The sequence below is a fragment of the Hyperolius riggenbachi genome, chromosome 10 (assembly GCF_040937935.1).
Source record: "Hyperolius riggenbachi isolate aHypRig1 chromosome 10, aHypRig1.pri, whole genome shotgun sequence".
NCBI classification, from domain to species: domain Eukaryota; kingdom Metazoa; phylum Chordata; class Amphibia; order Anura; family Hyperoliidae; genus Hyperolius; species Hyperolius riggenbachi.
In genome coordinates this window covers 133216747-133243488 of record NC_090655.1, presented here as the reverse complement: position 1 = coordinate 133243488, position 26742 = coordinate 133216747, and the positions used below count along the sequence as shown (strand labels likewise).

The window sequence follows — 26742 nt, the reverse complement described above, 5'->3', positions numbered from 1 at the left end:
TTATTATTATTGACTTCCATACGCGTAAACTGGAAAATGTGTAAACTAAGCAGAAAATTGTTACAGAGGCGTCCGGTTGTTTGTTTTCATTAGCGAAGAGACTTTCACCTGTAATGGAAACAGGCCCTTTGAAATACATTGCTATGCAAATTCGGATGCAGATAATACGTGCAAATTCGCCTTAGTGGAAACGGGCCCTAAATGTCTGTAAAATTACTTGGAAGTTGTTGTTTTTTAAATATGTAAGTAAAAAAGGTCGTTCCACAGTACTAATACCGGAAATAGGAGATTTTGAGTGTCAGAATTTGCTGCTACTCTGTGCTTTAGTGCATGTTTTGAACATGGGAAATAGAGCGAAGAATTACTACTGCAGCAAGGTGGGAGTTCCTGGATAGTCTCATGGCAACCGTGATCCAAACAAAGTCCACAAAGCATCGTTGTCAGGGATACAAAACAAGCCATCTGACATACTGTGGGTCTTGGAAATTCAAAGCTGGTTGCAGAATGAAAAAGTGAATTTTTGGTCTCAATAAATTACAAAGACCCATGTTTAGCAACCATCCATGTTCAGACCAATTTTATAAGAAAGGATACATTTTACCTTCAGAGTGGTGCACAGCGGAGCAGGAGGGGTAACGCGGGAAAACAATAGATGGGCGGTGTTCAGCCGGATCTCTGCCAACACATCTGGGAGAGTCGTGGGTAGCTGTACAGACACTAGGTTCTTGGCAGAGGCAGTCTTTAACAGCTATCTCTGCCGAGTTCAAACTATAGCCTGTATGACGCTTAACGCTTAAAGTCATGGATGACTTCGCCCCCCTCGTCAATGTCCGCCCTCACCGTGTCAGTCGCCAACCCTGGATGACCAAAGACACTAAACAGTTAAAAAGATGCTCTAGAGCAGCGGAAAGGCGTTGGAGGAAAAGTAACACAAATGAGGACTTCATCGCATATAAAATAGCCTTGAACAACTTCAGAAAGGCGCTCTCTGTGACAAAACAGGCCTATTTTTCCTCCCTAATATCCTCCCAAGTACACAATCCAAAACGCTTGTTCAGCACCTTCAACTCCGTTCTCCATCCCCCTCCTCCTCATCCTTCATCTTGCTTATCAGCTGAAGAATTTGCAACATACTTCACTGATAAAATTGACAAAATCAGAAGTGAATTCTCCAAGCAGCCCTCAAATCCCACCTCCACACCTCTCATTGACTGCTCTCTAACTGCCTTCTCTCCACTCTCTGAACATTCTCTCTCCTCTATAACATCCAAAGCTAATCTAACCACTTGTTCTTTGGATCCTATTCCCTCCCATTTCATTCCGCAGCTATCCTCCTCTCTCATGCCTGCACTAACATCGCTATTTAACCACCCTGGCGTTCTGATTAAATCGCCAGGACGGCTGCGGGAGGGTTTTTTTTTTAATAAAAAAAAACTATTCCATGCAGCCAACTGAAAGTTGGCTGCATGAAAGCCCAGTAGAGGGCGCTCCGGAGGCTTTCTTCCGATCGCCTCCGGCGGCCAGAAGTAACACGGAAGGCCGCAATGAGCGGCCTTCCGTGTTTCGCTTACCACGTCGCCATGGCGACGAGCGGAGTGACGTCATGGACGTCAGCCGACGTCCTGACATCAGCCGCCTCCGATCCAGCCCTTAGCGCTGGCCGGAACTGTTTGTTCCGGCTACGCTGGGCTCGGGCGGCTGGGGGGACCCTCTTTCGCCGCTGCACGCGGCGGATCGCCGCGCTGCAGCGGCGATCAGGCAGCACACGCGGCTGGCAAAGTGCCGGCTGCGTGTGCTGCTTTTTATTTCATTAAAATCGGCCCAGCAGGGCCTGAGCGGCAGCCTCCGGCGCTGTTGGACGAGCTGAGCTCGTCCAGACCGCTCAGCAGGTTAACCTGTCCCTCTCCACTGGCATCTTTCCGTCGCCACTCAAAAAGGCTGTTGTGACACCACTACTTAAAAAAAACATCTCTAGATCCTACCACATTCGCTAACTACCGCCCAGTCTCACTGATCCCATTTGCATCCAAACTAATTGAACGCCACATACATGCAGAATTAAGCCATTATTTATCAGCTAACTCCCTACTTGATCAGTTCCAGTCTGGCTTTCGCTCCAACCACTCCACGGAAACGGCCCTTACCAAAGTGGCTAATGGCCTTACAGCCAAATCCAAAGGTCAATTTCCATACTCATCCTTTTTGACCTGTCATCAGCATTTGATACGGTTGACCACACCTTACTCTTACAAATACTTTCAAATGTAGGAATAAAGGGCCTTGCTTTCACATGGTTATCTTCCTACCTCTCTGGAAGGTCCTTCAGTCTCCTACTCAGATCAGATCTCTTCTCCTCATGCTTTGTCTGTCGGGGTTCCTCAAGGCTCTGTCCTTGGTCCCCTCCTCTTTTCCATCTACATGCACGGTCTTGGTGACTTAATCAACTCATTCGGGTTTCAATACCACCTGTATGCAGACGATACGCAACTGTACCTCTCGGACCCAGACCTTAACTCCCTCCTCAAACGTGTTCCTGACTGCTTGTCTGCTATATCCTCCTTCATGTCCTCTCGCTTCCTAAAACTTAATATGAGTAAAACGGAACTAATAATTTTTCCACCGTCTCTGGCCACCTCTCTGCCTGAAGTAACTATTAATGTTAATAACACTCCCATAACTTCAGTTCCCAAAGCACGGTGCTTGGGGGTAATATTCGACTCTTCTCTCTTTTTTATTCCTCATCTGAACGCCATAACCAGCGCCTGCCATTTCCAACTCCATAATATATCTCACATCCGTCCCTTTCTCACTCAAGACACAACCAAAATGTTAATACATGCTCTTATAATTTCTCGTCTGGACTACTGCAATGTACTACTTTGTGGACTACTTTCTAACAAACTGGCCCTGCTCCAGTCGGTACTGAACTCAGCTGCTCGTCTCATTCATCTATCTTCTCGATCTTCCTCGGCTGCCCCTCTCTGTCAAGCTCTTCACTGGCTGCCAATTAACCAGAGGATCCAGTTCAATCTCCTAACCCTAATCTACAAAGCTCTCCACAATCTCTCTCCCCGGTACATATCATCACTAATTTCCAGATACAAACCCAATCGCAATCTCAGATCTGCACACGATCTTCTGTTGTCCTCCTCTAGAATCACCTCCTCACATTCACGCTTACAAGATTTTGCACGCGCTTCACCCCTTCTCTGGAATCCCCTCCCACAACACATCCGTCACTCACCAACCTTTGTTACTTTGAAACGCTCTCTAAAACCTCATTTGTTCCAACAAGCATATGCGCTACCCTAGGTCACTTCCCTTTGTCCTAAGACCAAATTGCACTCCTACTAAGTATCCTAAAACACACTGCCTTTATATATTTTATCGTATACTACCCCTCCTCTCGTTTCCCCCCCATTCCCTTTAGACTGTAAGCTCGCAAGGGCAGGACTCTCCCCCTTTTGTGTCTTGGAAATCATTATACATTTTATTCATCATGTTACTTTTATCACTGTCATTACCACTTCTGTATTTTGTATTCTGTATGCTGTATCATTTTTTGTATTTTGTCACTAATTATGTATCTTGTATATTAGTGTACACCATTGTCTGTATTATGTACCCCATGTTTGTTTCTTACTTTGTACAGCGCCACGGAATATGTTGGCGCTTTATAAATTAATAATAATAATAATACTAATGCTGGGAATACACGGTTAGTTTTTGAGGTGATTAGATGGTTCGATAGATAATTTCCGACATGTCCGATCTCCCTTTCGATCCTTTTCGCCGCTTGATTTCTGATAGAAGTGAATGGAAAAATAAGAAACGAGCGGAAGATAAGGGAATCGACTGCAGAATTGAGCGGCAAAAACATTCGAGAGGAGAATCGAGCGCCAGAAACAAACCGTGTATTCCCAGCATTAGGCCAGAGTCCCACTAAGAAAATCACATGAGTTTTCCACTATGTTCTATGGGGAAAACTCATGCGATTCTGCTAAGTGTGACCCTGGCATTAGGCTGCTGGAACTGGAACTTGGCACAAGGAAATGAGATTTGGGACCTACTAATTAAAGGGACTCCGAGGAGTGCATGAATTTAAAAGAATACACTTACCTGGGCCTTCTTCCAACTCACCATAGGCGGGGAGGTCCCGCGGCGTCCTCCTGGCTCATCTCCTTCAGCCAGGAGGATGCCTCAGGACCTCGCCGCCTACGGAGTCCCTTTAGCCAACCAACAGCTTGTTTTTTTAATCAGTAGTAGGGACAATGAGTTGCAAATAAGGTAATTCAGAGTTGATGCAGATTTACATATATTATATATGCAGCTTGAGGCCTGGAACCCACTAGAGCGTTTAGGGAGCGCTTTCAATTGCTAGCAATTTCCCTAAATGCTCTGCCAATGTAAATGGATGGGACAGATTCCACTAAGCGATTGTAATTAAGAAAATCACAATCGCCGTACATGCAGCATTTCGGGAGAGTTTCCATTCTGATGAATTGTATAGGAGCAGGAGAATCGCTTGCAAAACGCTATCACAATCACTAGTATTTGCACTTTCTAGTGGGTTACAGGCCTGAAAGTGGACCAATCTGATCCCACCAAGGGGAAATTTGGTTAACTTTCAAGCTGTGTAGATTTGCCTAGTCCTGCATCATCTCAGCAGCCTCTGAATTTGAATAGCCAAGTGCAAATTTCTGATTATGTCTCTACTAATCCCATTTCTTGTAGAATAAAAGTACTTACTGCTTTATAAAAATAAAAAACTGTATCTGCGTTTTTTTTCTGTTTTGCATTCTAGGAAGTGAATTGTGTATGTGCTTGCATATGCGTTTATGCATTTTCGTTTTTTGTAATAATTGCATTTTCAACCATTGAAGGAAAAAGTGTGTGTGTGTGTGTGTGTGTGTGTGTGTGTGTGTGTGTGTGTGTGTGTGTGTGTGTGTGTGTGTGTGTGTGTGTGTGTGTGTGTGTGTGTGTGTGTGTGTGTGTGTGTGTGTGTGTGTGTGTGTGTGTGTGTGTGTGTGTGTCTAACAAAAATGCATGTGACTTGTATGCCTTTTTGTGGCCTCAGGGGCAGTTTCCACTGCTTGCGCATTTGCATTGTGGCAATCCCCATGAGAAATGCGTGCACTGTTCTATTATGGAACCATTTCCATTCACTGTGTTTTTTTTTCATGCAGAAACGATCAGGAAAAAAGGTTGGGGTCAGGGTCACTTAGGGCTTGTTTACAATACAAGAGCCTTTTAACTTCTTGCCGACCGCTCCATGCCAATTGGCGTGAACGCGGTGGCAGCCCCAGGACCGCTCCACGCCGATTGGCGTGAACGGCCTTCTATGGGGCTAGCCCCATAGAAGACCGTTCACGCCAGTCTCCCAGCGGCGATCGCCGTCTATTATACCTATACAGCGCGAACGAAGGCAGCATTGTACTGGGTACAGCCGTGTGACACGGCTGTCCCCCTGGGGACACAGAAGCGATTGACGGTTATAGGCTGAAGCCTATCACAGCTGATCGCAGTGATAGGCTGACTGGGGAGGGAAAATTTTAAAATGTACGCATTTTTATTAAAAAAAAATAAAAATATTTGTAAAAAAATAAATGAACATTGCGGGAGCGATCAGAGCTGCAGTGGCCCAATTTATGAAAAATGGCCTGGTCTTTAGGGGGGTTTAACACCGTGGTCCTCAAGTGGTTATTAAGCACTAGTGATTTTGAAAAGCTCTTGCGAAGGGCTTGTTCACACTGCAGGCGTATTCGTTTTTTTTACATGCGGGTGATTTTTAAAATTGCCCCCCGACCGCGTGGAAAATGAATGTCTATGAGAAGGTTCATATCAGCGCCGGTCATGCACTGTCCGTTCAGTAAAGCAATGCATGTACCATTTTGCAGTACAGCCTGCAACCTTGTCTTGATCTGAGACATAACTATGCACTTTGAGTCCTATGTGAGGAAAGCGCTTTACAAATGTTATTGTATTGTATTGTATACTTCATGCCTCAGCGTATGCAACCCAGGGGTAACGTGAGGGAACGCATCGATCACTGTGAACGTGGCCTAACTTAACTCCAATAGTACCCCAAATTGTATGAAAATCCAGCTAAGTCCAAACCGCAGCTCCAACGTACAGTCTGCACAGGAGGGTAGTGATATGGGTGCCCATCAGAGGAAAGCTAAAGTTTTGTGGGAAAACAAACAAAAACACCTGAAGTAGATGAGCCGGTGAGTACGGAACAGAACCTGCTGCCTGGATATGTCTACAGTTAAGATACAGTCCCTACAAAAGATCGGAGTATTGTGTTCAGAACACAATGTATGCCAACATGGATGTATTGTGTATGCTTGTGAAATTCTGACTGCAGACTAAAAAGGAAAAGAAATGTTAATACATTTGTTAATAGTTTGTGTAGCACTGATGTGTTATCAGTGGCCACACACGATACAATTTTAACATGGGCAACTATGATGTGCTTAAACTTTCGCGGTGCTTCAGCACCCAAATATCCTGGCACCCCCGTAACTGTGGCAAAATGCACGCTTGTAAAATTGTGAAAATCCTGATTGCAATGTAATTGCTATTTTCGGTGTGAACAGGTTTTAATAGAATGATAGGAGTTTTTGATAGGTGTCCTTTAGTGACCCTGGCTCAAGCAAATATACCAGGCTATTCTATTGGGGATGCAATGCTGCTCCACTGGCAGTGCCGAGGAGGGGGGGGGGGGGGGGGGAGCCCAGAATTATAAATTGGGAAAATGCAATAGTTGGTCATCCTCTTCAGGACTTAAAATGTTTGAAAACAATAAAGGTGATTGTTGTTTTGCTTCGTTTATATTTCACTTTTAGGGACCATCATGGGATCCAAGCTGTCAGTGGATGAGTCAGTCAGAGTGGTGATTGTGGGAGGAGGCTTTGCTGGCACAGCAGCTGCCAGTCAGCTGAAAGCCAATGGAATCCCTTTTGTTCTGGTTGACATAAAAGACTCCTTTCATCACAATGTTGCAGCACTGCGGGCATCTGTAGAGAGCGGTAAGTAAGACACATGTTTTATAATCTCACTATGAATGCAGGCTTTGAGAAGTGTCCTGACGAGTGAAGGAAATCCATAGCAGTTACATTTTACAGCAGTTTATTTGGCAGACATAGGATACTGTGAGCACACTTACGTATACCTGGCGAGAGCAATTGTGATCTTCACTGGTTCATGGCAGTTTGGGCTGTATTTTTGTGAGCTCAGAGGAGTTGATGTCTAAATTGCAATAGTCGTATAGTACAGGGCTGATCTGGGAATTTGCAATGTCACCGGCAGGTTGTACTGACAAACACTGAGTGGCCGATTAAATTAGAGGCACCCCTAATTTAAAAGTAAACTAGTCCTACGGTGACAGTGACGTTGCTTATATAAGGAATACTCAGCTTTGGACAATGTACTTAAGTCAAAGTGGGTCAGACTAAAGATTTAAGTGCATTTGAACGAGGGATGATCGTTGGTGCAAGAAGAGCTGGTGCTAGTATCTCCAAGGGCTTGTGCACACCTAGGGCATTTTGCGTTTTTTGAATGCTGGAGATTTTTTTTTTGTTGTTGTTTTTTTTTTTTTTGACTGCCCATGTCCTGGGTGGTACTTGAACCGCTAACCTTGTGATTAGCAGGCAGTGACATTTACCCTCTGCACCATCTCATCCACCTGAATGCTGGAGATTTTTAAAAACGCCCTGAAATAGCTAGTGCCATGAATCCTTCCGGGATAGTTCATATCGGCGCGTTGCGTCCACTTTCCGCTCAGCAAAGCGCTGCATGTACCATTTTCAGGGGAGATTTTTGCTACAATGGAAGGTATAGGAAAAAACGCAAAACTCTCACAAATCCCCTTTTTCATCCAGTGATTGCGTTATTCTTTTCCAGGTCTAAGAGTTCACACGAAAAAAGAAATCACTCTGCAAAAGCGCTTTGAAAAGGCGCTTAACACAAAATCGCAAAAAAAGAAAAAGAAAATTGGGGCCGTCAGCGATTTCAATTCTAGATGTGGACAAAGCCTGAAACAGCATCTTGTAGGATTTTCTCGCCTAGCATATCTCGGGTGTTTAGAGAGTGGCAGTTGAGAAGAAAAACTTCAAGCGATAAGAGCTATTCTGGTTGAAAAAGGCTGGTGAACGAGAGATGTGAAAGGTGAGTAGCACACATAGGGCTAGATTCACAAAGCCATGAGAAATGCAGTGTTCTTCCCAGAATTTTTTTCCAGCCGGGTGGCATGAAAAAGTAGCCGGGTGGGTCGAGATGAAAATGCAGGGCAACTCTGCTTAGAGCATAGGAGGAGGTGAGCCGATGACAGCCGGGTGGTCACCAAATCTAGCTGGCTGGAGCCTGGGGAGAACACTGAAATGCTATCACAGCCGTGATAAGCTCATCGCGCGGGTTAGCGACCATACAGGTTTGCGCGCGTAATAGTAAAGGTTTGCACGCATCAACTTTCCCGTCCATGTGCTAACATATGGGTTAGCGCAAACCTGTACGCGCGCTTACCCACGCGATGAGCTTATCACGGCCGTGATAGCATTTATCACGGTTTTGTGAATCGAGCCCATAGTCCGCAGCAACAGAAGAGCAACAACACGACAAATTACAGCTGAACTCAATTCAGGTACATCACAAAGCATATCTCAAACGTAAAACAAGACAGACATTGCAAAGTATGGACTTTAGCCGTAGGAGACCATAAAGAGAGCCTTTAGTAGTATCACAGAAAAATAGAAAAAAGATTCCTGTTGTGGGCCCTTGCCACCGTGCTCGATCGGTTTGAGGAACATCAAAGTTTAACCTGCGTCCATGGCCAGCTCAGGTCTTTGACATCAATCCTCTTAAAGAGAATCTGTAATCTAATATTCTTACACTAAAAAGCATACCATTCTATTCCTTATTTTCTCCTGTGCCCCTCTGTGCTGTTTCTGCCACTCTCTGCTGCAATCCTGGCTTGTAATTAACAGTTTTAGGCAGTGTTTACAAACTAACCAGCTTGTGATAGGCTCACATAAACAGTGTGTGAGTCATACTGAGTGTGCAGGGGGCCTGCAGTGGGTGTGTATAGCTTCTATCCAATCACAAGCAGCCCTGCACATTCCACACATTCAAGCCTTAGCCCGACAGACACGACAGAGGAAAGGAGATAAGATTTATTACAGAGACAGTGCAATTAGGAAAGGCTGCAGTAAGCCAGAGCACATTAGAACAGGCATAGGAACTTATAGGATAGAAGAACTAAGGCTGAAAAATTTGTTACAGAGTCTCTTTAAGCATTTGTGGAGCGAATTTGCTTCACTTAAAAACTTGGAAACCCAATCATCCAATCTGACCCAGAAGTAGTAGTAAACCAGGCCTGCAACCAGATACATTTCGAAAGCGTGAAGTTTGTAGGTTTATTACATCAGCAGTCCACAATGAAAATTCGGACAATTTTTTCGGAGCCCCGAGGGGTCCCCTTCAAAGCACAATGTAGACAAATCCAATCTGACCCAAGTTAGAGCTGCCATTGTGTCAGCATGGCCCAACATGCCTCTGCAACAGTATCAGCATCTTGTTGAATCCATACCAAGATGAATATCCACTGTGATTAGAGCTAAAGACGGACCGACTCATTATTAGAGGGGGTTTTTTTTGTTTGTTTTTTGGGCCATTCAGCTGCGTACACAGTCTCCTACTTACAAATTACTCTTACGTTTCATACATACAAAATTGTCTTCATATATAAAATATACTATATACAGCACCGAACAAGGTCAGGAGTAGTTTACTGCCTTACATATCACTTTGTGTTTCACGTGACTGATACTTCCTCCTTCCAGTTTGGAGCTCCTTTTGATGCTAAACAGCGGCAGTCGGGAGTATTCGGGTGTTCTGAATCGGCTATGCCGAATGGGAACACCAACACTTGTTTACATTTTCTTTTCCCCATGTGTAAAATTAACATTGGAAGTATTTGCTTACCATTTCAAATGTATCTTTATAGCATGCAGATGTACACAACTGCTATAATGCACCAGGTCCAAAACCACCATTGGATAGACTACAAACTCCCTCCTGACTAGATTTTGGCCTGTGTAAAGTTGCATATACTGTAGAAGTGTTCATTTTATAACCTTGCTGATGGGTACTGCTAGTTGATAGGGGTTGCTCATACTACTATTTAGGCCATTTAGAGACTTGCCGAGTGTAGTAGCCTGTGTTCTAAGACCCATTTCTGGGAATGTGCCCTCTCTTCCCTATTTCAGTATTTCACAGGAGAGGGCTAGACATGTTATAACTGGTATTCTGTATCACTACCAGAAAAGTTATATCAGGGCAGGTTAGCAGCTAGTCCCTCAGTTTATACCCACTCACCAATATCAAACCAGACCATCACCAGTCAAGCAAAGCAACAAGACCATACCTGCACCAGGTCACTCAGTCAGTACAGCAGCTCAAACAGCCAACCATTTCACAGAGACCGACAAGTTTACTGCTTACTATTGTATTATGGCTGTAACTCATAATGTATGGTGCTATGGGATTGATGTTGTATGAGCTTGATTTACTATGAGAGCACTAGAGAATGGCGTCAATTCACCAGAGAGGATTTACTAAGAGAAAAAAGGTAGGTAGTTTATCTCATGAGGTATTTTAACACTCTGGAGTCAATTCACCAGTGTGAGAGGACAGAGAGAAAAGTGTTCGATAGCAGGGGATAATGGAGAGATATGCATGAGGAAAGTGTGAGAAAGCAGAGAGTTAGGTAATCTGTATTAATGATTTACATGGGATACTTTTCCTCTCTGTAAGCTTGAAAGTGAAGCATTGTGGGTAGGAGGCGGAGTTTTACCACTACCTGACCAGAGTATTCCCGCCTTTTACTGCCGGATCATATCATAGATCATATCACGAGTGAGTCTGAACTTCTTCACCACCTCTGTCTCAGTAAAATTATCAAGAACTGTTCTCTCACAAAATATACGAGGGGCGATTAAACAGACCCTCCTCCTGCGCCTTCGTCTCCTCATAATAGAAGCAAGCTCTAAGGCCTAGTGCACACCAGAGCGGTTCGGCTGCGGTTTGCGATCCGCTTGCGGCTGCGGATACGCTTGGGTAATGTATTTCAATGGGCTGGTGCACACCAGAGCAGGAGGCGTTTTGCAGAAACGCATACTCCCGGGCTGCTGCAGATTTTGGATTGCGGAGGCGTTTCTGCCTCAATGTTAAGTATAGGAAAAACGCAAACCGCTCTGAAAAACGGCACTTCAGAGCGGTTTGCCAGGCAGTTTTTGTTACAGTAGCTGTTCAGTAACAGCTTTACCAGGGGCGTCTGAGCCATTAGGCAGCTATAAATTCTTGCCTAGGGCGACAGGAGGAGGGAAGGGCGACAGGAGGAGGGAAGGGCGCTGCTGAACTGAGTAGTGAGAGGAGAAATGCCTCTCAACTCATTCAGGTATCAGGTTACACAGCAGCAGCAGCGCCTAACTCATGACTGATTTATTGACTGATTCATTCATTTCCTTCAGCTCAATGATTCAAAGAACCACAGTAATGAATGAGTCAGTGAGAGAAGGCACTCATCCTAGTCAGGGATCCCAGTACAGCATCAGCTCCTGAGATTTCAAATCCAAATCCAAAAAGCTTTATTGGCAGGACCAAATACATTTAGCATTGCCAAAGCAAAACAAAACAATTCAGTCCCTCTCTCTCTGCTACTGGTAACTGCATGGAAGTAGAGACTGTAGCAGCCAGGCATTGACTGCCCCCCAGGCCACCTTTCATTCAGTGATTTAGGGTTGGTCCTGTGTCTGCTGTATTAAGGTTTGTTGTTGTAAGGCATTGTAAAACACTGGGCTAGCTGATAAAAGTGCAATTAGAGGGCAGGCAAGCTGGTAAATATACACAGCATGATGCAGAGGAGGGTCCATGGGAAAAAAATCTGTCTGGTCTCTCCCCATTGTTAAAATGACTGCATGTGCAGATAAGGTGTTAAACAGGTTGAAAAGTTTTGACAGTCCCTAAACTCCAGGAGGGCTGCTTTCTGACTTGTGTGGGAGACTGGCAGTCCTATTACCAGCAACTAGCCTCTGTGTAATGTGGGACTGCAATACAGAGAAGCTCTCTGCTCCATCTCAGGCTATTCTCAGTCTCACTCCACTCCTCCTATCTCTGGGCTAGTGCACGTCAAAATCGCAATCGCTAGCAATTCGCGAATGCAACTTTGTGAAGCGACTTTTGAAAGAATCGCTCCAATAAATGCTACCTGCAGCATGTTTGCGATCACAACACTGCTGTGGGAACACCCTCATACGGTAACATTAGCCCAGCGCTTTTCAAATTGCTGTAAATTTGAAAAGCTCTCTGAAGCACTCTTGGTGTGCACCAGCCTTCTTCATTCACCTTTGTTTCCCTCTTTCCCTAGTGCTGGGTATTTGTGTCTTCTTGTCATACAGGAAAGCTAAATAAAAGTGCAATCCTGGTGAGGCAAATATCTTCTTCCCTCTCTTTCAGCTTTTCTCTCCTCATTATCTCTCTGCATAAGGGATCAGACACACTATAAGGTAGTGAAAACCGGGATTAGTATAATAGTATAGTGTATGTCTACTGTGTGCTGTGTATAGTGTGCTCTGTGTGTGCGTGTGTATAGTATGCTCTGTGTGTGCGTGTGTATAGTGTGTGTGTGTCATGTGTATAGTGTGTATGTTGTGTGCGGTGTATGTGTGTGTACTGTGAGCGTGTGCATAGTGTGTGTGTACTGTGTGCGTGTGTGTATAGTGTGTGTGTGTGTGTGTGTGTGTGTGTATACTGTGTGTGTGTGTGTGTGTGTGTGTGTGTGTGTGTGTGTATACTGTGTGTTGTGTGTGAGTGCATGCCGCAATAAGTATCTTTTATGGTGAAAGGCTCTGCTGCGTTACAACTATTTTCTGGTGAACCCATGCCGCAATAAGTGTATTTTCTGGTGAAACTCTGCTGCATTATGATTTTCGGGGGTGGGGTTCACCACAGGAGTGGGGGGGTATGGGGCTGGGGGCAATCACGGGGGACGCCACAGGATTTCTCGCCTGGAGTGACAAAATGTCTAGAGACGCCCCTGAGCTTTACTGTAACAATACATGAAATCTACTACACCAAAAACGCTTCACAAAACCGCAAAATGCTAGCTGAAACGCTACAGAAAAATAAGAAAAAGCGTTTCAAAATCTGCTAGCATTTTGCGGATCTGCTAGCGGTTTTTGGTGTACACTAGGCCTAACAGAGTAAGCTCAAAAGGCTCCATCTTCCACAGCAGCAGCTGCTGTGTGAAAACCACGATATCTCCAGGTTCATTCAGGGGATAAAGAGATGAAAAAATAACGAATGGCCACACCCCCTTTCTTCCCTGGTGAATTGTGATTTGGAGAAAAACTAACTACTAACTATCACTTATTTATCTCATACTTATCTCACATTTATCTCTTGCATTTCTCTCTGTCGATATTTTCCCTTATACTTCTGGAGAATTGCTATTTGGAGATATCACAGGAGGTAAATTACGTCCCAAGAGATAATTAGGTTGGTAACCTCTGGTGAATTGACGCCAATGTTATCCATAAAACTTGGATACTAATATTGTAGCTGACACAAAATTGTGGATACAGTACATTCTTGCAACAGTAGAGGGGAGCCTCACAACTGTGTGTGTATGTATGTGTATATATGGATATATATATATATATATCTATATATATCTATATCTCTATCTCTATCTCTCAATCGCACACTTTTTTTTTTGTAGTAACACACTGACTGATACTACTCAGTTAAAGGGACTCCGAGCAGTGCAGAAACTATGGAAAGATGCATATCATTTTAAAGCTCTCTTTCTCCTCTTTCCAATGATATATAAATCGCCGCCCCACGCCTTTTAGTTTTCGCTATTTTCGCGATTGAAATAGCCGCGGCCACGATTTCGATCGCAAAAATAGAGAAAACTAAAAGGCGTAGGGCGACGATTTAGGGGTCGTCAGAAAGAGTAGAAAGAGAGCTTTAATACATCTTTCCATAGTTACATTGTATTACACAGGTCGACTTTTTCCTAAAGTCAGCAGCTCCATTCTGCTAAAGCTCTCTTCCGCCTCTTTCTGACGACCCCTAAATCGTCACCCTACGCCTTTTAGTTTGCTCTATTTTCGCGATTGAAGCCGCGGCTATTTCAATCGCGAAAATAGCGAAAACTAAAAGGCGTAGGGTGGCACTTTATATATCATTGGAAAGAGGAGAAAGAGAGCTTTAAAATGATATGCATCTTTCCATAATTTCTGCACTGCTCGGAGTCCCTTTAATGGAAGATAACTCTGCTAATAGCAGACGGTTACACAATCTAGTCTGGCTTTTCTGCTTCACTTTTCCCTACTTTTTTTTTTTGTAACACTGTTTTTATTAAACAAATATTGTACCATACAAACATTTGAAATTGTCAGCAAATGTCCATTTCAACAAAAAGGCATATATTCTGTCTATAATACAATAAAATTGGAGATATGAAAAATGGGTTATCGTGTGAGTTTGTATTGTCCTACATTTCCATTTATCCATGAGACAATAAAAACAAAAACAAACAAGAAAAAGAAAAAGAAATAACATGCTATTACAATAGAAGTTAAGTTAAAACCTGAGTATTTGTTCCTGTGGTCTGTTGTTCATCAATTTGGAAAGGAAAGCGTAACATTACTAGCGTGAGCTGTGCCCCATTAAGGAGGAGTAGAAAGAAAGAATCATGGATCATTATGATGTATGTTAGTTAGGCCATTCATGGTAATCTGTGGGATCCCAATAAGAATTTGTTTCCCGTCTGGTATCCCTTAGGTCGTTTCAATGAAGGTTAGAAGGTGAAGACACATATCAGGGAGGGAAGTAGTTGAGAAAGTACGTCTCCCATGGGTCCCATATTTGTTTAAATCTCTCTTCCGTATCTCTCAGAAGAGAAGTGAGATATTCCATAACCTTAGTCCAATTAATTTTTGTAGTAACTTCAGAAATTGTAGGAGAGAGGGGTTTACGCCAATGGGATGCTATAGATAGTCTAGTAGCTGTTAGTATATGTGTAATCAGTCTCATCACATGCTTCTTTATTCCTGGTATCGGTTTACCTAGGATCATATAGAGGGGGTCTAAAGGAATATTAGTATTTGTTACCCTTGCTATTAATGATTGAATCTCTACCCATAGTGGTTGAAGAATTGGACAATAGCAGAATATATGCTCTAGAGAGCCTATCTGATTACATCCCCTCCAGCATTGATTGGGTACATCCGGATATATTTTTGATAATACTTCCGGTGTTCTATACCACCGAAAAATCAACTTATAAATGTTTTCCTTTACTTGTGTGCATATTGATGTTTTTTTCGCATTCTCCCATATTGAAACCCAGTCTTCCAATTCTAAGGATTGTCCAAGAGCTTGTTCCCACTTGGTCATATATGAATGTTTAAGTTTGAGGGTACCAGAATTGTCTAGAAGTAGCACATAAATAGCCGAGATAAGCCCTTTTTGGTGACCTTTGTTGTGACACAATCTTTCAAAAGGAGTAAACATGGGAAGGAGATCTGTTCCCTTAGTGAGAGTTCTAAGGAAATGACTAATTTGATTGTATTCCATAGACAATTGTGGCGTGAAGGTTATTTTTTCCTCTAGTGCAGTTTTGGTGAGGAGTTTTCTGGTGAGAACATTCGTCCAATTATGGAGATTGGTATAATTAAGACTGAACCATCTACCCATGAATCTTTCTGTCATACCTGGAGTAAAAGCAGGGTTACCTAGTATAGGATATAATGGAGATATTGAGGATCTGAGATTAGCTTTCAGAACTGTTGAGTGCCATACTTGAAGAGTAAATTTAATCGTGGGAAGAAGTTTAATATGGGGTAGCTTGGGAGGAGATGGAGACCAAATCAAAGAAGCTAGGGAGATTGGGTAAATACTGAACGCCTCTATGAGGCCCCACTTAGTGTATGTCTTTAGATCCGACCATTCAGGGAGTTGGCGTAGGTGGGTGGCCTGATAGTATAGTTTCAAATTAGGTAGACCTAAACCCCCCAGTTCTCTAGAGGTTAATAAAACAGAGGAGTGGACCCGTGGTTTAGAATTGTTCCAGACAAATTTTAAGAAGGCTCGCTGTAAGATTTTAAACTGTAGAGAGGGAACTTGGATAGGTAGTGTCTCGAATAAATATAGTAAACGTGGGAGTATGTTCATTTTTAAGGAGTAGATCCTACCTATCCATGAGATTTTGTATGCTGTCCATTTATGTAAATCTTGTAAGATAGATTGTATTAATGAGGGGAAGTTAGCTTTGTATAGAGTAGCGTAATTAGTTGTTAACTGAATCCCTAAATATTTAATAGAGTGAGTCTTCCATTTATAGGGAAAGGATTGTTTTAAGTTAAGGAGCATTGTCGGTGGCATCTTAATAGGAAGTGCTTCAGACTTGTCTTGGTTAAGTTTGAAGCCTGAAATGGCTTCAAATTCTCTTAAAATTGAGTGTAGCACTGGGAGAGAGGTGAGAGGGTTAGTTAACGTTAACAAGATATCATCTGCGAAAAGCGATATTTTATATTCCTGAGTGTTTTGTTTGACTCCAGTTATATCCTGATTTTGTCTGATGGCACACGCCAGGGGTTCAATACTTATAGCAAACAAGAGTGGGGATAGAGGACACCCCTGTCGTGTGCCATTTGTTATGGGGAAGGGAGATGCCGAAGCAAAGGGAAGTTTAACCGTTGTAGATGGAGAAGAGTATAAGTAGCGAATTAAAGTCAAAAAGGTTCCACAAAAGCCCTGACGCTCCATGACCCTAAGCAAAAAAGGCCATGACAACCTATCGAAAGCCTTCTCTGCATCCAAACTTAGTAGCAGAGAAGGCTTCCCAGATCTGTTCATCAATTCTATCAGATCGATAGCTTTCCTAGTGTTGTCTCCCGCCTGACGGCCTAAAATGAAACCTACTTGATCGTTATTAATCATAGAAGTAAGGATTGGGTTTAAGCGGTTTGCCATTACTTTTGTGATAATTTTTAAATCCGAATTAAGTAAAGATATAGGCCGGAAATTCTGTGGAAGTTGTGGATCCTTGCCCTCTTTAGGGATCATAGTAATCAGGGAGTTCAGAAATAAGTTAGGTGCTACATTCCCCTTCATAAGTGCATTTGCTAGTTTAGTCAAATAAGGGACCAGAGTGGATTGAAGTTTTTTATAGTAAGAGTACGGTAGGCCATCTGAACCAGGGGCCTTTGTGGAAGGAAGATGTTTTATAACCTCTGTGATTTCTTCATCCGTTATAGGGGCATTAAGTGAGTTAATGTTTACTTCAGTTAGAGAAGGCATATTTAATTGATCTAGGAACGCATCTATTTTAGATAGATGTGTAGAGAGATTGGGATATTTTGGTAAGTTATAGAGAGTCTTATAATAGTCTGTAAAAATTTGTGCCACCTTTCGTGGATGGTAGTGGACAGTTCCGTGGGTATCTTTCATAGAGTATATGGAATGGTTGGAAGATTTTGGGTTTAATTTACGGGCCAGAATAGTATGTGGCTTATTGCCTCTTTCATAAAAAAGTTGTCTCGTCCATCTCAAGCTTTTCTCCAGTTGTGTGCATTGAAGGGTTTGTATTTCCTGTTTGAGGGTTTGTACTGCAGAGTAATGTATCTGGGTTGGGTTAGATTTATATAGTTTTTGGGCCGAGTCTAAATCTGAGTAGAGCTTGGAAAGTCTTGAGGAAGACATTCTTTTACGTTTAGTAGCCTCTGATATAAACAGACCCCTGATGAAGGCCTTGTGTGCCTCCCATACCATCCCATAAGGGGGACCTGATTCAGTATTAACTGTGAAATAAGATTGCAATTCATCTGCAAGCCTAGATAGGATCTTTTTGTCTTGTAATAGAGTTTCATTTAATCTCCAGAAAATCGGTTTGTGAGTATGGGAGAGTAAGTCAATTTCTGTGATGACTGCTTGGTGGTCTGACCATGCAATTGGGAGTATTTCAGCTCCCTTCAGTGATGACAGAAGACTGGATGTTGAGAAGAAATAATCAAGGCGGGAGTGAGATGCATGTGGGGGAGAGAAGAAGGTATACTCAATAGAGGTAGGGTTAGAGATCCTCCATAAATCAAGCAGTTTATATTGTCTCATAAGGATTCTAAACTTGCGGGAGTTGCGTTCGTGAGTAGCCGTTGTAATGGTGCTGGGGGGGACATATCGATCTTTAAGGTCAGAGAATGCCAGGTTAAAATCCCCTCCTAACAATAAACTACCCTTTGTATTTTTGAATAGTTTCTTAAGAAATAAAGTAAGGAAAGATAACTGATTGTTGTTGGGGACATAAACATTAGCCAATGTGATTTCCTTACCAGCCAGTGATCCCTGTAGTATTAGGTAGTGACCTTTAGGATCAGAAATAGTTTTAGAGATTTGTAAAGGGAAACTCTTTTTATATATGATTGCTACTCCTGCCTTTTTTGTAGGGCCGGCGGCCAAACACACCTCAGAATATAATCTGTTATATAAACGTATGTTATCAGTTTTGCGGAAGTGAGTTTCCTGAAGAAAAGCTAAATCAATATCCAGCCTCTTCATATCTCGAAATAATGAAAATCTCTTCTGAGGTGTGTTTAGACCTTTAGTATTTAGTGTCAAGAATTTAACCATTTTTGAGTTGTAAATGAGAAGTGTAGATATTTGGTGAACAGACCATGTAAGGCTCATATGTAATATAGAGAGAGAAAAAACAAGAACAAAAATAGAAAAACAATAAAGAAAGAAAAGGTATAACCGTGTTTAAAGGTATAACAATATATACTGTATTAAAGGTAACATATTGTAGTATAACGTTTCGGTCGTCTGAGGACCAGCCATATTTAAACCAATGGCTAATCATATGGGCAGCATAAAACTGCTGCCTAGATGGAAATCGTCCTAGATTGGCCGGCTGCCGTAGTAACCAGACAATTCGAAGGAGGATCTCCCTGAGGTGCATACCGAATCCCAAGAATAAAAACATTAGAATGAACATATAGATGAACATGTCATAAACCATTGGTGGATATCGAGATAGGCTCCATCCCGCCACTCTTTTGAATACATCCCAGAAAGGGGAGAAGGGGGGAATTATGCTATATATCAGAATATGGTTGAAAATATTTCTCTGCTAGGCCAGCTTGAGATCAGAAAAATATATATTCAGCTATCAGTCCTGATAAAAAGAAAAAAAAGATAGAAAAAATGGGTGTGTGGAAGCTGTAATAAATTTCCAAGATTTTTATGGAGAACTATAGCTTTGTGAGGATATAGTCAAGCGGGGTGATCATCCATGTCTTCCGTTCTTTCTGAGAACGTGAGGCTCCTCAGCGGTTGTTTAGTCCATTCAGAGATGTGTCGAATTTTCCTCGGTGGGGAGGAGGTTATCGCAGGGCGAGTGAGGGATGCGGAAGTAGGTGGAAGTTTGAGGCCTAGTTGTTTTAAGAACATGGGAGCATCATCTACATCAGATAATGTTAGGATAAGGCCTTGTTTGTTAACAATTAGGCGAAAGGGGAAGCCCCACTTATATAAAATACCAGCATCCCTAAGTAATTGCGTAACTGGTCTAAGGATCCTGCGTTTTTGTTAGAGTTATTAGAGACAAGTCATTGTAGATGGCAATATCGTCTCCCTTATATGGAATGTTTGATGTGTTCCGCAGTGCTTTAAAAAGAGCATCCTTTGCCTCAAAATAGTGCAGCCTAGCGATAATGTCTTTAGGTGACTTAGTACCTGGTTTCCTTTCCCCTAGAGATCTGTGTGCTCTGTCAATTCTCCACATCTCATCTGGCAGATCTGGAACAATAGTGTGGAACAGTTCTTTCAAATAGGAAACGATCTGATCATTCTTAAGAGACATAGAGACCCCTTTAATGCGCACGTTTTGTCTCCTTTCCCTGTTTTCCATATCTTCTTGGGCTAAACGCATTGATTTTATATCAGATTGTATAAGTTGTTGATCTTCTGCTAAGTCAGCCTGTTTTATAACAATTGCATCAACCCTTTCTTCCAGGGCCTGTGTGCGCTCCCCCAGCCCTGCCATGTCAGCACGTATTTCCCCCACTGCAGCCATGATAACTTTTTGCAGAGAGTCTTGTAAGCTGTGGTAATGTTTGTCCAAAGATAGTTCTAATAGCGCTGCAGTAAGTGGCTGTGTAGCGTGGTTATCACTTGCCTGGTCAGAGGAAGGAGCGTCTGGGTGCGCTGCGTGGTCGGCGCCATCTTGGCTGGGGGAAGGACGGAGGAATTTGTCCATAGTGCCCGGTGGGGACGAAGATTTGGGGCCCCCTTTAGTCGCCATTCTGGTCAGGGGGGTTTGCGGAGGCTGTTCCCAGCAAAACCGCCGGCTGCTGTTGTTCCTGGGGCGGAGGAGGCGGCTGTGAAGAGCGGTGGTGAGCGGAGCGTATCTCCTAAGCGGCCATCTTGGGTGGTTCGCGCATGCGCCCTCCCACTTTTCCCTACTTTACTATTCTTCAACCTTATCCAGTAAACTCCTGTGCAGAGGCGGCCTTTGGGGGGGGCCACTGGGGCGGTCGCCCCAGGCCCCGCATCTGAAGGAGGCCCCGCGGTCAGACAGTATAGGGAATACCTTCCGTGCATTTGTTTAATTTACGGCAACCCTGCTATGAGCTCAGGAGAGCTCAACGCTGCCTCCATACACGCCCCCCTCTGCTCCCGGCCAATAGTCAACACTGCTCTCTGCTTCAGCCTCCTCCTCTAAACCAGCCCCCTCCTCATAGCAGCAGCCAACAGCCTCCAGAGTAGGGTTTACTATGTTCGTGAGGCCCCGCCTCTAACCCCGCCCCCCGCTCGTTCTGCCAGGCATAAGGGTGACAGAGAGACTGTTCCCCTGCGTGGCTGTGCCCCCCTGAATCCCCCAGGCACAGAGAGACTCGAGCAGGAGCTGCAGGCAGTGAGTGGACACAGGCAGGAAGGCATGCACCAGAGTGTGTATGTGTGTAGGAGAGACAAGCACAGTCTGCCAGCTCTGAGGACACAGGCAGCAGCAGCTGCAGCATTACCAGGGCTCCGTGGTGGACACAGACAAGGTGACAACACATGGGTCAGAGTGTCATACACACTGTTTGTGTGTCTGATGCAGCAGCTGCAGCAGTAAGAATAAATGATGAGCATGGCACAATCACACTGATGCTGCTGCATTGCTTCTGAGTGCTGTTTTTTTTTAATGATTTTAAAATAAAGTTAGTCGTTTTCTGAGTGGTTTTCCCTTATATACATGTGTGGTGTTGGAAAAGAGGGGATTTCTGGGGCTAAATATGACTGATAGCATGATATTGATAAGCTGCCTGCTTATCAATATCATGCTATGGCCCCAGAAATCCCCTCTTCCCCACTGAGACCATTCATGTATATAAGAAACAGCACTGAGAAAATCTGCTAGTTTCAGTTTCAAGCCAGCTGGTTGGAATGTGGAAAATTTACAGTACTTGCCTAACAAGACGGAAGCCTTCTATAGAGGCTTCCCATTGCGTCCTTTGGTCCCCTGTCGCTGTGGACACCCAAAGATTTCCGACCTAAAGATTTCCGACAAGGGCTTGTCGGAAATCTGAGCAGACCCCGCTCCTCTTCACACAGCTGTACTGTGCCTGTGGAACTCACAATCTAATCCCTTCACAGTCAAATGTCCTACCATATTGTTATTATTCATTATATTAGTCATTGGACTAATAGCTTCTTTAAAGGAATGATCCGCGGTAAAAAAACAAAACAAAAAACGTTCCACTTACCTGGGGCTTCCTCCAGCCCAGGGCAGCTGTCCTGTGCCCCCGCCGCAGCTCCTGCATCTCCCGGTCCTCTTCGCCGGCGGAGCCGACCTCGCCAGGTCGGGTTCCGGGTCGGCCTCTACTGCGCTCCACCACGGGGGTTACGTGGTCCGGCCGACGTCATCTGGACGCTACTGCTCCTGCGCAGTAGCCTCCAGATGACGTCGGTTGGACCACGTGATCCCCGTGGTGGAGCAGAGAAGCCGACCCGGAACCCGACCTGGCGAGGTCGGCTCCGCCGGCGAAGAGGACCGGGAGATGCAGGAGCTGCGGCGGGGCACAGGACAGCTGCCCTGGGCTGGAGGAAGCCCCAGGTAAGTGGAACGGTTTTTTTTTTTTACCGCGGATCATTCCTTTAAAGAAGCTATTAGTCCAATGACTATCATAGCCATAGTGTGATGTTTTCACTCTAGGCTTGTTATGTGGAAAAGCATATTCTGTATAACGTTATCTGTATTTGATCTGTGGGGACATGATATCTGCATTTGGTTCTGTGGGGGGCATGATATCTGAATTTGATCTGTGTGGGGCATGATATCTGTGTTTGATCTGTGTGGGGCATTATATCTGCATTTGACCTGTGGGGCATGATATCTGCATTTGGTTCTGTGGGGGCATGATATCTGAATTTGATCTGTGGGGCATGATATCTGCATTTGATCTGTGTGGGGAATGATATCTGCATTTGATCTGTGGGGCATGATATCTGCATTTGATCTGTGGGACATGATATCTGCATTTGACCTGTGAGGGGCATGATATCTGCATTTGATCTGTGTGGGGCATGATATCTACATTTGATATGTGGGGGACATGATATCTGCATTTTACCTCTGAGGGGCATAATATCTGCATTACAATTATTTTCAGGCAGGCACCCCTGCCCGCAGTCATGCCTTGCTGCGCTCGCACTGAGAACCCCGTTCTTCTGGTTGAGCTGGAGATGGATGCTAGGCTACCTTGGAGAGCTTAGGATGGTTTCTAGGCTGACTGAGGAGCTGGGGATGAGTACTAGGCTGACAGAGGAGTTGGGGATGGGTACTAGGCTGGCTGTGGAGAATGTCTGGCTAGAGATACAAACTTTGGTCTCCAAATCTTGTATCTCTATCTAGACACACTCCCCAGTCAACCTAGCACCCATCCCCAGCCAGTCAGGTACACACCCCTAGCTCCCCAGACAGCCTGTACCTATCTCAAGTTCCCCAGCCAGCCTTTACCTATCCTTAGCTCCCCAGCCAGCTTAGTACCCATCCCTAGTATATTGGTTGGCTTAGTGGCCTTTAACAAACGTAATTGTTTTTAAACAATAATAAGGCATAGTGCATTAGAGGTGGACAAGCCCGTGAGCAGGGTGGTACGGTACATGACCTACACTTATGGCTCTAGGCCCCGCGTATGACACTCGCCCCAGGCCCCGCATGCTCTAAGGCCGCCTCTGCTCCTGTGTTACAAACTTTTGGCGTGTCATGCCTTGAGAAAGGTTGGGAGTCACTAGGTTAGATACTGTGATAGTCTGAGGGAAGTTGTGATGTTTAGTTCATGTTGGTGGAGGAGATCAAAGCAGAGGCAGACCATAACATACCAGTCAGTAAGTCTTTTAGGGTTAAAATAAAATAACACCGCTTTCTTGGTCAGTCAATGTCCATAACGACAAATACACCATGCTGGGTATTCACCGGCTGGGTATTCACCGGGGTTGTAGTCGCACACAAGATATGCAGCCTTCTGCTTCTTTACCAACCATACCTTGGGTTCTCTTTAGGGTCAATATGTGCCACCCGTTACTATCCGCAGCCACACTGGCTCTTGGGTGACACCCTGCCACGGGCCTAATGGGAGTCCTTGGCCACTCACCTATCCAGGTCTCTCCTGGATTACTAGTACTAGAGTCCAACTGCCTCTAGCACCTCATCATCTTCTCTACTCTCCAGACTTGGCAGGCTCTGCTGCACAGCTCTTTAGGAGTCTCCTTGCTCCACACAGCCCACTGCATAATGAGAGCTGCAGCCACTTATGCAATTGATGCAGGTGAGCCAATTAACCCTGTCTATGCCAAACTAATACCTGGACTTGAAGGAGTGGTGTGTAAGGCCCACCCTTTTTCTTATACACCCCCAGTCCTGGATCTCAAACGAATCTGAACAATAGTGGTGTTACAACCAATTTGCAACATTAATCGCTATACAGGACCTTTTCCTCCAAATTCATAGCAGAACTCAGAGGTTTTCTCTGTACCTTACATATCCATGCCTACTTCCATCCCCCCGGTTAACGCCTGGGGGGGGGGGTAATCTACGGCAAGACAAGACACTTTGGTCCATATGCTATTTACTTTTTCAGTTTCCTGTTAACTTCACTTGCCTGCAAACTGGCACCAATGGAGTAACTCCATCCCTTTCCTCCCTTAGCATCAGTTTTTCTACTCCTGACTCTTGGAGTGCTGCAGTAAGGGTTTACCATCAGCACTTGCTGGAACCACCCTCTTTCTAACTGTACCAGCCTCCAACAATCCACCTGGCTGGCTCGGCATCACAACACAGATTACAGTGTCACCCTCCCTAGGCACAGGTTTCATTTTACATTCCCATTTATTACTGACTATCTTGGAACATGCATTATATATATATACTGTTTGCATCACCATTGTATATACTGTTCCCATCATCAATTTCACATTCTTTACTTTTTTCTCAATTAAAACTGTTCAAAATGTTCTATCTAAGTTTCATACACTGCCATGGAGTCTGCATGACACATTTCAAATGCATTTGAATGCAACTTTTTTCCCATTTGGTTTTCAAACTCAGGCTAGAACAAGGATTAACCATAATATTGAATACATTTTCTGGTGTATCACATTGATCAATATAGATAAAACCTTCAAACCCATTTTCAATACCAACAGTTGCCAACCTCTTGAGCATCAGTGTCATAATTTGCATTATTTGAGTCAGAACCCAGATGAAAACCCTCATCTACCCAAAATGTCCCCATTACAGCATTTTCTCACAGTTCCCATCTGCTGAATTTATCCCCTTAAAGAGAACCCGAGGTGTGTTTAAAGAATGTTATCTGCATACAGAGGCTGGATCTGCCTATCCAGCCCAGCCTCTGTTGCTATCCCAAACCCCACTAAGGTCCCCCTGCACTCTGCAATCCTTCATAAATCACAGCCGTGTTTCACTCTGGTTGAGGTTCATAGACGACGTGCTCCTGGTATGATGGGGTACCGAGCGTCAATTGGCAGAATTTGTGGAGAAATTACAGTGTAATTCACGGAACATTCGCCTAACTTATCAATATGATAGATACTTTGTCTTTCTTAGACCTAATGGTCAAAAAGCAAAATGGTAAATTAGCGACATGTACCTTCCGGAAACCGACAGCAGGGAACACACTGCTGCATTATTCCAGCTTTCACCTCCCTTCGCAAAAAAGAGCTATTCCTAAGGGACAGTTCACAAGAATCAAGCGTAACTGTTCCCAGAATGAAGATTACCTCAGAGAAGCAAGTGATTTAAAAACTCGATTTAATGAACGAGGATATCCCAAACGCGTGTGAGGCTGTGTTTACATCTGTAGTGTCAGTCTCAGCTGCTCCCCCGCCTCCTGCATAGCTCCGGTCCCTGCCCCTGTCCCTTCCCTCCAATCAGCAGGGAGGGAAGGGATGCAGGCGGAGACTGGAGTTCTGCAGGAGGCGGGGAGAGCAGCAGACTGACACTATAGAGAAAAACACAGCCAGCTCTGACAAGCTGTTTGTCAGCAGTGTGGCTGTGATTTATGAGGGAATGCAGAGTGCAGGGGGACCTTAGGGGGGTTTGGGATAGCAACAGAGGCTGGGCTGTATAGGCAGATCCAGCCTCTGTATGCAGATAATATTCTTCAAACCCACCTCGGGTTCTCTTTAAATGGGATGCTTTTAGCATGTTTGGGATCTCTATCCATAATGTACTTACAGTGCAGTTACTTCCAGGGAAAATACTTCAACCTGCACAGTATCTGACCTGTCATTTAAAGGGACAACATCCGCATTCTGTTTTACTGCAAAACTGTCCCCAGGACACCTTCCATTTTCTTCTGATTTTATACTGGTGTTAATGGGACCTGTGCTGCCTCTAGGTGACTGAAATTATCTACCACTTCACATGGTTTTGCATTACGGCAGTCATTTACTTCAGCATATTTATGACAATGCCATTATTTCCACACTGTCAGAACTCTGCTTGCAAATAATATCAGAATTGGGAGGGCTAACATCAGATGAACATCTTTCCTGACTGACACTTTACTGGTAATTGTGAATTCAATACATTCTAAGCAAACTGCTAAAAACTTTTCATACTGTGCTTCAATTATTATATCAGGATTTTGGTTGCACACATTGTTGTCAGAAGGGATAGGGTTAGCTTGTGGAAACCGCTGTTCCCGACTGTCTGACACCATCTCTTTGTCAGAAGAACCCTCCACAATTGTTACAGAAAAGTCAGTGGAAAGACACAATTCGATAATCAATGGAGCAGTTCAGACCAACATCTAATTCACTAAAATATTCAGCAGTGAAACTTCCCCTGTAATGTTGATCCATTGCTTCTCTGAGATCGGAATCAGAGGTACCAGTTTCAACCGAAATCAAGTCAAAGCACTCTGAAGCAGGAGACAGGGCCTTAACCTGTGGTTATACTCTCTACCACTAGGGGGCTTACACTACACACAGCAGACAAGTTGAGCAGATTTTTAAGTGTTTCGTCTTCTGCTGTGTCAGTTTTGAAATTATCAGAAATCATTCGCTTTGTTTCCTGAAATGTTACACAGAACATTTTGTATACCCAGCACTGAGTTTAACTCCTCTAAAATTGATGACTTTAGCCACTCTGGTTCAAACCCAGCGCTAGGG

General features: G+C 44.0%; 1 protein-coding gene across 1 annotated transcript in view; it reads left to right on the top strand.

Annotated features, from left to right (window-relative positions):
- AIFM2 (AIF family member 2) overlaps positions 1 to 26742 on the top strand; it is a 62119-nt gene that overhangs the window by 2593 nt on the left and 32784 nt on the right. Inside the window, exon 2 of the mRNA XM_068257468.1 lies at positions 6849 to 7031. Coding sequence (XP_068113569.1) covers positions 6857 to 7031 — 175 coding nt within the window. The 5' untranslated portion in view covers positions 6849 to 6856. The remainder of the gene's footprint in view (positions 1 to 6848; positions 7032 to 26742) is intronic.